This window comes from Schistocerca piceifrons, chromosome 11 (genome assembly GCF_021461385.2).
Source record: "Schistocerca piceifrons isolate TAMUIC-IGC-003096 chromosome 11, iqSchPice1.1, whole genome shotgun sequence".
Taxonomy (NCBI): Eukaryota; Metazoa; Arthropoda; class Insecta; order Orthoptera; family Acrididae; genus Schistocerca; species Schistocerca piceifrons.
In genome coordinates this window covers 142,901,721-142,912,020 of record NC_060148.1, presented here as the reverse complement: position 1 = coordinate 142,912,020, position 10,300 = coordinate 142,901,721, and the positions used below count along the sequence as shown (strand labels likewise).

Here is a 10,300-nt window from a genome sequence, read left to right as displayed (position 1 = left end):
AAGAAAGGTTTGGAAATAGAGATAAGAAGGGACAGGATTATAGGTTGTGTTGTACAGGGTGACACTGTTGAGGAAGACAAGAGATCGGAATATGAGGAAACGTTATGAAAGTGCTACTCTGAGATGAAGAGATTGGCACAAGAAATGGATGTGTGATGGCCCGCAGCAAATAATCCACAGAAGTCAACATTATTGGTGGGAGTAGTTTCTGCATCTCACAACAGGCTGCGGTCAATTCAGCAGTGCGCTAACAGATGCGCCCACGTGCTCAACAGAAGAATTGACAATGCTCGAGGGAAGCAGCCGCTAGCCCGAACTCATCGAGTTCACTACCAGCAATGACACAGTGTTATTGGCAGTAAATTGGAGGCCGCCTTCAATTTGACGAAGAGCCGAGCACTCGTGGCGAGATGCCTAGTCCCCGTGGTCACGAGGCAGGTAAGACATCCCAGTCGGGCTGTGCAGTGGAGAAGTGCAGCCGAATATCTAGGAGTCATTCCTGACAGGTTTCGTATTTGACATCGACGTGTCAAAGAACTGAAGAAACGAGCTGTGGGGGCTAGGACGCGGGGAGCGGGGGGCATTACTGGCTCCGCCCACAGCCAAAACCGACTCCACACTCCCACAGGATCTCGAGGCCAATCAATGCGAGATGCTACTGCACCCGATTTTGGAGTACACAGCTGTCATCTGGGGAAACGCAGATGATACTCGTACGAAACACCTACAGAGGGTGCAAAATCAAGCTCTTGAACTCGTTTTGCAGCTATTTCAGGGTTTCTTGATGGCGGAACTCCACGAAGCTGCCAGAATACGTCTCCTCTGGAAGAGATTTAAGCTGTCGTCAGTGATTTCTACGGTAAATGGAGGATGTCACAGAACTGACACGACCAAAACATGGGCACCGGGGTGCACAGCCACAATCCCACCAGGTTGCCGCACCTGCTGGCCAAATAACTCTATAAGGTCAGTTCTTTCACGGGTTTCAAGTTGACACAAAGAGAACATAAGAAAGAAGAAAACCAAAGATCAGGAAAAGAGGAAGGCCTCTCAAGTGGATGGACACCGTGAGTTCATAACCCTCTGCGAGTCGGCAATGCTCTGCGGAGATATACTGACCGGCCAGGTTACTGCGGGCTCTGCAGTCGCTGCCCCAAGTAATCGCCCGAGCCACTGGCACACCACAGAGCTCGGACCGACTCTCCTGGGCCGATACGCTCTGCACTCGGCCAGCTCTGTCGCCGACACGTCTCTTCCCCGACCGCACTCACCGGACATTCTCTATGTACCAGATGTCGTCTAAAAAGATTACTAAAAAATTTCTTACCTGTCCACAGAGCTCCAGTAACGGTGCTAAATCAATTTCGAGTACCTTGTTACGATGTGAAGTATCCCTGCCCACTTTGTTTTTTAAAAGCAATTTTTTTGTAAATGAAACTGATTTAATTTTTAATGTATGTCACTTATTGCTGAAGGTAGCAAAACATTATTCACAATTTCTACAGAAAGCAGACTGCAGTTGTAGAAAGTCGAAGGGCTTGAAGGGAAATCCACAGATCAGAAGGGAGTGGGACAGGGTTGCAGCATATAATCAGTATTATTCGGACTGTAAATAGAGTAGGCCGCAGAGGAAAGTAAGGAGAAATTTAAGATGGGAATGAATGTTCGTGAAGAAAAAATATAAAAGAATTAAGGTTTGCTGACATCATTGTATTTATGTCAGACCCTGCAAAGGATATAGAAGAGAGCACTTGAACAGGTGATATTTTGAAAAGATGGTAGAAGACGAGAATTGACAAAAGTAAAACACGGCTAATGGCATGTAGTCAAATTAAATCAGGGGACACTGAGGGATTTAGATTAGGAACTACAAAAGTAGCAGATGGGTTCTGCTATTTGGTTAGTAGAATAACTGACAATGGCTGAAGTACAGAGAATATAAAATGCAGACTGGTAACAGCAAGAAGTGCTTTCTGAAGAAGAGAAATTTGTTAATACTGAATACGAATTTGTATGTTACGAAGTGTTTTGGAAAGTATTTCTGTGGAGTGTAGCCTTGTACAGAAGTGAAACAGGAATGATACACAGTTCAGACAAGAATAGAACACAAACTTACAAAATCTCGTGGAAGACAGGAACAGTGCTGGATAGACTGAACAAGCGACGAAGAGGTGGTCTGTTTCTTCAAATGAGATACGGAAGCCCACATTATCCAGTTACACGATATACCAGTTCATCTCTTTAGAAAACCAACATTTTTTGTGGTGGTGTCCTCAAGTTAACAGAGTTTCCATATTATCACCAGCCTACCACCACTTTTGTTGCAACCGGTAACCCCATATTCACCGAGTGTCTCCAGTAATGAGCTTAGAGTGACTAGCCCACGTAGGAAACACCGAGAATTTATTTATTGCAGTCAAATATTACGTCTACACCCAGTCACAGCCAATCAGTTGAACTGATAACTTTCTTATCAAAATATTAACAATTCCTCTTACCAGTGCCGCCATCTATGTGACGGCACAAGTGTAGGAGACACTGAAAATTTATTTACAGCAGCCAAATATTATGTCTACACCCAGTCACAGCCAATCAGTCGAAGTGATAGCTTTCTTATCAAAATATTAACTATTCCTCTTACCAGTGCCGCGATCAGCCGTCTATACGTAGCACTTTCCGACGAGTTCTCTTTCCCGTAAAGGTGAATGTAAGGTACAGTAGGAAAATAAATAAATAAAGGTGTCATTGTGTCACAGAAAATAAACATTCACTTTTTATTTATTTCGAAACCGCTATCAGAATGACAGTGCGGGAGAGGTTCCCTTATTTACAATGAGCTCGAGACGAGCTGCGGCAGACTACGCAGTACGAGAGGTCTGCAAAACTGGCGCGGAGGCAGGCGCCCGCCAGGTGGAGAGCGGCACCCTGAGTACGGTCGGCACCCGCAGCTGCAGCCGCACTCCCCCGGGCCGGGCCGCTGAGCTGCCGGCGCGCCGCACTACGGGCACTACGACGGGGACCGCCGTCAGGTGGTCGGGTTGAGGCGGTGGGCTGCAACGAGAGAGGAGCTGCGACAGATACTCCCACTTTACACTGTCAAACTGAGAATGCGACTACAGTACGGAGTCTGTTTCCTTTTGCAGTTGCCGTGAATCCCATAACACACAAACGACAGTATTGCCATTTGTTAAAGATACTCAAAGTCTCCATTATAACTTGAAAAAAGTTACACAATTAGTTTTTCACTATCAAAATTAATTTGCTGACTGCGAATTCAATGTGAGCTTTATTAAGTATAAATCTACTACCCAATAGCGACACCCGAAAATTTGTGCCGGAACTCGAAACTGGATTTCTCACTTACTGTGAGTGGTCACATTAACCATTTCACCTACCCGTGCACACTCCCTGAACCGACCTAAACTTCAACTTCCACACGTTACGCTGTCTACATCCTTATTTCGTAGTCCGCTAAATTCCTCACCTAACTATTGCAACTTTTAAGATGTAGAATAGCAATGAATAAAAATTAGAAAATTTTATTAAAACTCATCCACACTGCCACAAGCAAACTCAAGTTGTGTCAGAGACGGAGGTTGTAATGGTACTTTGACTTCCGCAAAGTTATAATTTACGATCGAGCATGCAGAAGAGCGCTGCGCCAGCGACCGATTTAATAAATACCACAATGATGTACATACTTGTAGGATCCTAAGATATTTAGAGGGGCACCGCTCTTAGAAACGGTAATAGAGGGGTACCACTCTTAGAAACAGCAATAGTGGGGACACCACACTTAGAAACGGTATTAGGTATAGAAACTTTTACATTATATTAAGTTAACATGTATTTTATTTTGTGTAGTCCACGGTAGGAGATGACTTTACTAGTATTTATGAAGTAGTTAGCAACCATCACATGAACCTATCCTCCTACAGAGGGCTGTCTTGAAGCTTGAAATAAGTGTAAATTTTATTCCAGGGTGCAAGATGAATTTTAAGTTGAATATTCTAGCGAGTTGCCACAATTATCTTCAAATGTTGCAAGTGTAACGAAAAAAAAAAGAGAGAGAGAGAGCTAACAAATAAAATGTATATTTCAATCCGAATGTAATGTAATTCACATGTCAGCACAATGATATTGAATGCAACGTAAAAAATTGACTATATTTTTCATTTAATTCTGTATATGTAGTATATGACAACAATGTAACTATCTCATGTAATTATTAATTGTGAATATTTGTATATTTATGTACTTACTATATCAAGAAATGTATTTTAAGGAGATGTTAATGAGCTGCAAAGGACTTGTGCATGTAGCACATGATTCATATAAATGGAACTGAAAATTCAAAGAAGAAACCAACGTGATGGAACACTGGTCAAGCAATATTTACGTAGTGTCAATATGCTTTGAAGTGTATGGTGTTGTGGAAGCCGGCAGGTCTTCAGGTTGGTGTAAAAGACAAGCTCATCACCTGTCGTAGGCAGTGGGGTGTTTCCTGTGCCCTCATTGACCATTTATACCCCGGTAGACGCCACCAAAATTCGACTGCTGGAGATCACAATTTCGTGTTGACACATTGAACAAACTTTGGATTTTCTTCAAGTCACACGCAAGAGATCCAGGCAGTACACACACACTCAGAATCAGATACTACGTTTAAAGACATTGGAGAAATATAATAGAAACATTTATTGTTCGAATTAATTCCATTGTAAACACGAATCATGTAAACTGAATTCAAACGCTGTGCTAAGCAACGATAATACGCTGCAATTCAAAGACATTAATGTTACGACTCCTAAAGAAGATACACACCAAAAAGACTGTATACAAAGACTGATATGCAAAGAGCATTGTGCTCAGAAATATTTTTTGTAATATGTAAATTTCTTATTTTCTCATACTGCCACGCTCGCTTGCGGAGAGTGTCAGTAGAGGAGGCATTGTAATGGTATTTTGACTTCCGCAAAGTTATAATTTACGATCGCACACACAGAAGAGCGCTGCGCCAGCGACCGATTTTATAAATAATTTTGTTCTTTTTTTTACTTTTGCGTAGGTTTTTTGTTTTTAAGAACTAATGGACGTCTCTCTCTCTTGTCTTGATACGAAAGACGTGTATTTTTGAACGATGTGGTGAATGTGCTTTTGGTGAAAATTAAACTTACATTACAAAGCGATGTTGTTTCAACAGCTAATGAGGAGAAGATAATAAAAGGTAACACTACAAGGTGGAAGCAGGAAGCGAGACAGTACGTCACGAGTGGATCAGGTCGTCGACACATTATGATATTTGTACTTTCGACATTGCAGCCCAGTCAGCAATCTAATATATAAGAAATCGAGGCCGATAGTTTCTTATATATTACATTACGATGTGTTTGGCAGAAAGTGAGACGAGCATATTCCTCAGTTCGGGAGACGTGTCGCATCGAACTGTATCTCTGTCACATTGAACTGCATCTCTTTCACGACAACACACAGTATGAAATTGATGCGGCAGTCAACGGGCCGTTAAGTGACTGTAGCAGAATAAAGATGACACGTACGGTTGTTACAAACTGAGCCTCGTGCTATCTCCCTTTAAATGACCCAGCTCTCATCACATGTTTATCACTGGGATCAATAGCATTCGCAGTACTAACACTGGAGTTCACGATTATGATACTGTAGTGAATCTACGTTCTAGAAGCTCCGGCACAGTCTACGAACGAGCCGAAGGTGCACTCGAAATGGCGACCTCTAACTTGACGAACTTGATGCTGCTCGCCACAGAAAACTGGCAGTCTTCTGACAACACCACATCACAGATTGCTGCCAGCACTGTACTTCAATGCAGAAGGTGGCAACGGGGCCTCTGTGTCCACACACTCATTTGACACTCAGGTGCCTGCGGATGCAGACACCAATTGGGGGTAGGCAGGAGTCGACCGAAATGAACTACATGCAAGTCAACGGATATACCTGCTTGTTACAACCTGCTGCAGCACTACGGTCACTGGCATCATCTCCTGGGGATAGAATCACTGACCTGATTCGACAGTAACTCCTGAGCAGACTGGAACTCCAGCCCCCCCGCACACACACAAAAAGCTCCGAACTGGCAAAAGTTAAAGAGGTTGAGATAGCCATTTTTCATTGCAGTCAGACAGCCAAAGATTCCAGCCAGGTGACTGTTGCATGTGTTGCCCCTGCATACGAAGTCTTTTCAGGTCCGTATGAGCACGATATCGACACCAGTCGGGTGGGCTGCAAGCACGTGGTATGCTAGATGAACGTGTGGAACGTTCTCCACAAGATCTGCCACTACGGATACCACTTACAACACGTGCAGGCCTCGTTACTTACAGACTCGGCTCCGCAGTCACAGTTCTGTGGACTGTTCGTCACACGGACCACGGAGGTGCTGGGATTTCTCGTCATCCCTCCTATTCGCAGAGTAGGCTACCTTTACGAGGGGCAGTATCGTCAACGTGCACGACACCCACCTGTGATCTGCAGAGAATACCCACGGTGCGGTGGCAGTGGTCTGTCGACACCAGCTCGGCCTCAATCTGCGGGTGGGGATACTGGCGACCGCCCGCCATTCCACGACACCTCACAGGCATGATGTACCCGCTCTTTCTGTGGGTGACGCTGCTAGGAGATGGGCCTTTAGTGGTATGGAGGGTAATGAGCCTACTGCAGATAATGGAGTTCCAGCTCACTGCCCTCTTCTGTGTAGAGCAAAACACTAGCACAGGCTTGGATGGCGTGTACTGGTACAGCTGCCCATGCAGCTTCAACACGATACCACAGTTCATCAAGAGTAGTGACTGGTGTACTGTGGCGACCCAATTGCTCGGCCACCACTGACCAGACATTTTCAATTGGTGAGACATCTGGAGAATGTGTTAGGCAGGGCAACAGTCTAACATTTCCTGTATCCAGAAAGGCCCATACAGGACCTGCAACATGCGGTCGTGCATTATCCTGCCGAAATGAAGGGTTTTGCAGGGATCGAATGAAGGGTAGAGCCACGGGTCGTAACACATCTGAAATGGTAATGTCCACTGTTCAAAGTGCCGTCAATGCGAACAAGAGGTGACAGAGACGTGCACCCAATGGCACCCCGTACCATCACGCCGGGTGATACGCCAGTATGGCGATGACGAATATACGCTTCCAATGTTCGTTCACCGCGATGTCGCCAAATACGGATTCGACCATCATGATACTGTAAACAGAACCTGGATTCATGCCAAAAAATGACGTTTTGCCATTCGTGCACCCAGGTTCATCGTTGAGTACACCATCGCAGGCGCTCCTGTCTTTGATGCAGCATCAAGGGTAACCGCAGCCACGGTCTCTGAGCTGATAGTCCGTGCTGCTGAAAACGTCGAACTGTCCATGCAGATGGTTGTTGTCTTGTGAACATCCCTATCTATTGACTCGGGGATTGAGACATGGCTGCACGATCCATTACAGCTGTGCAGATAAGATGCCTGTCATCTCGACTGCTAGTGATACGAGGCCGTTGGGATCCAGCACGGCGTTCCGTATTACCCTCCTGAACCCACCGATTTCATATTCTGCTAACAGTCATCGGATCTCAATCAACGCGAGCAGCAATGTCGCGATAAGATAAACTGAAATCGCGATAGGCTACAATCCGACCTTTATCAAAGTCGGAAATGTGATGGTACACATTTCTCCTCCTTACACAAGGCTTCACAACAACGTTTCACCAGGCAACGCCGGTCAACTGCTGTTTGTGTATGAGAAATTGGTTGGAAACTTTCTTCACGTAGCACATTGTAGGTGTCGCCACCGGCGCAAACCTTGTGTGAATGCTCTGAAAAGCTAATCATTTGCACATCACAGCATTTTCTTCCTGTCGGTTAAATTTCGCGTCTGTAGCACGTCATCTTCGTGGTGTAGCAATTTTAATGGCCAGTAGTGTAAATTCCATCAGCACTGAATGTTGTGAACTCATCGCCTATCGAAGTAAATCAATTATGTGAATGCATGGTGTCTGTTCTTTGGGACATTTCTTAAAGAACAGACACCAAACATTTATAAAATTGTAAGTAATCGCTATAACTGATAGTACATTTATTCCACTGTGAGATGAGATGGTCAATGCCTACATGGAAAAATGTTTGCAGTTGCCTACTACGACACCCCTCCCTTGCTTAAACAATCAGAAATTTGTGTTTATAGTTCACTCTGACAATACAAAAAAGCATTCGTTGTTGAGCAGCTGTAAAAAGTTCAACTTTTTTAAGACGCTTTCAATGTTCAGAGGTGTTGAAAATTTACTTGATATCATATTCGAGGTCCGTGGTGTTAAATGATGTAGCATGTAATTAATAATTATATACAGAATATGAGGTTTATTGATTATAATATTTTCATATTTACACATGAAAATTTCAACACACAAAACGTACAGCTCTTTTCATTGCCAGTAGTGTATTTTGCTCCTTCTGCTCTCAGGGACCATTTCATGCAGTTTATCTGCACTCGACAAAATCATCCTCTAGAGTAAAAGTGAGGAGGCAGCAGCTTCCTTACTAGTTTACTCAAATTTAGATGGCACAAGTGTGAACAGAATTAAGCAATTGGGCCCCAGCACCCGGAGACTGTGGCCACATGTGTGCAAGTCAAGTCCCTGCGAATGTGCGTGCGGTTTCTATTTCGGAAGAATACTTTCACCGAAATTGCAATATTTTAGCAGTCTTTTCCACCGTGCGCATCTGCGACTCGATGCCTGCACTGTGTAGTGAGTATCCGTCTCTCTCTTCTGTATTCACGGTGTATATGGCCAGGGAAAAACTGGGGAATTTCTCGATCTGGGAAAAATCTGCGAATTTTTTAGAAGTCTGGATATTTTTCAACTGTCAAGTTTTCAGTTAAATTTTTGTAATTTTGATTGGTAAGAACCGATATTCTAACAAGGAATTTTTTTCTTTAGCCTGCTACTGCAGAATAATTGTGCTTGTCAGAAATATTTGGCTGTTGCAATTTAAGCCGTGCTCTTATGATTCTGCCTAACCACACCCTTGGAAAAAGAGCAGCAAAAAATGTTTGACAACTAATGTCATTTGTGAAAGCTTAGCGTTTCTTGTAGCTATACGTATGTATATTAATTTAAACCATTAATTTTTCCTATTTGTGTGCTCCTGCTTCTTAGCGGTGATGTTGCTACTGACTGATTACATCAAATCTCCTACACTATGAATGTCTGCTGTTACTAGCTCTCGAGATCACGTGACGTGTGCTATGATTAACTGAGAAAAGCAAATCTCAATGTCATGCTGTTTTTGATGAAATTAGTATTTATACTTCCATAATACAAAAACAAGCAGTGTACATGTTGCCACACATCAAAGATCTTTACCAACGCTTTTTTTTTTGGCTAGGTTTCCTTTCATTAAGTGTCACGAAGTTCTACAGCATTGTATAAAACCTTTAACACTCAATGGAATGGTAAGAATGGACTGGTAAGTTTTACAGCTCCACGGGAAAGTACATTTTCACTTAACACGGAAAAAATGTGCTTTCGCCCAAGGTATAGTGCATTTTCATCCTGGAAAAAGTGCATTTTGCCCTGGGAAAATATGCATTTTTAACCAGGAATTCTGGGATTTTTTTTTTTTTCCTGATATTATTGTTATTCCATTCTGGGCTTTCCACTTTTTGATGAAGCAGCAAAGTAATAGTTCGCTGCCAATAAGGTATACACATTAAGCTTCTGTGATACCTTTGTCTCATGTCGGTGCATACCTCAACTTGTTCCACATCTGAGGGTTCTCCTCTTTGATGACAGCTATGAAACACAATGCACGAATGAATGAATAACCTGCACCTACCTTGCTTGGGCAGTCGGATAGACTCAGTATCCCCGACAGTAACCTCGTGCAGCAGCCCGTGGTACGTGTACTGCACACGCAGGGCCTTCTCCTCCCCCAGGCACGGATCGTAGAATCCGGGCAGCTGACTCTGCAAGATACCGCACAAACCTGTCAGACCACACGTGTCCCATTTCCTCCACATATTACATACTGTGTATGATCAGAGCATAAGCCTTTCAGGAAACTATCCTACACACAGTCACAAACATAGATTTAGTATAACATAGGTTATTCCACTGAGGACATTTACGCTGGCAGAAGGCGGTCGTGTCTTTTATAAACATTTCATGTAGTGGAAAAAAATGCATTGTGGTCTGTTTAGATGGTGGATATGCAGTGACATAATGTAGCAGGGGCAAGGCATGGCACAGTGAGCACATTAGTACTTGCTAAAC

At 43.6% G+C, this 10,300-nt stretch overlaps 1 protein-coding gene across 1 annotated transcript in view; it reads right to left on the bottom strand.

Annotated features, from left to right (window-relative positions):
• Positions 1-2,750: 2,750 nt before the first annotated feature.
• The window catches only part of LOC124720272 (dnaJ homolog subfamily C member 11), a 135,017-nt gene continuing 127,467 nt past the window's right edge, over positions 2,751-10,300 (bottom strand). Inside the window, exons 11-12 of the mRNA XM_047245589.1 lie at positions 9,864-9,993; positions 2,751-3,051 (exon numbers count right to left, since the gene is read on the bottom strand). Coding sequence (XP_047101545.1) covers positions 3,026-3,051; positions 9,864-9,993 — 156 coding nt within the window. The 3' untranslated portion in view covers positions 2,751-3,025. The remainder of the gene's footprint in view (positions 3,052-9,863; positions 9,994-10,300) is intronic.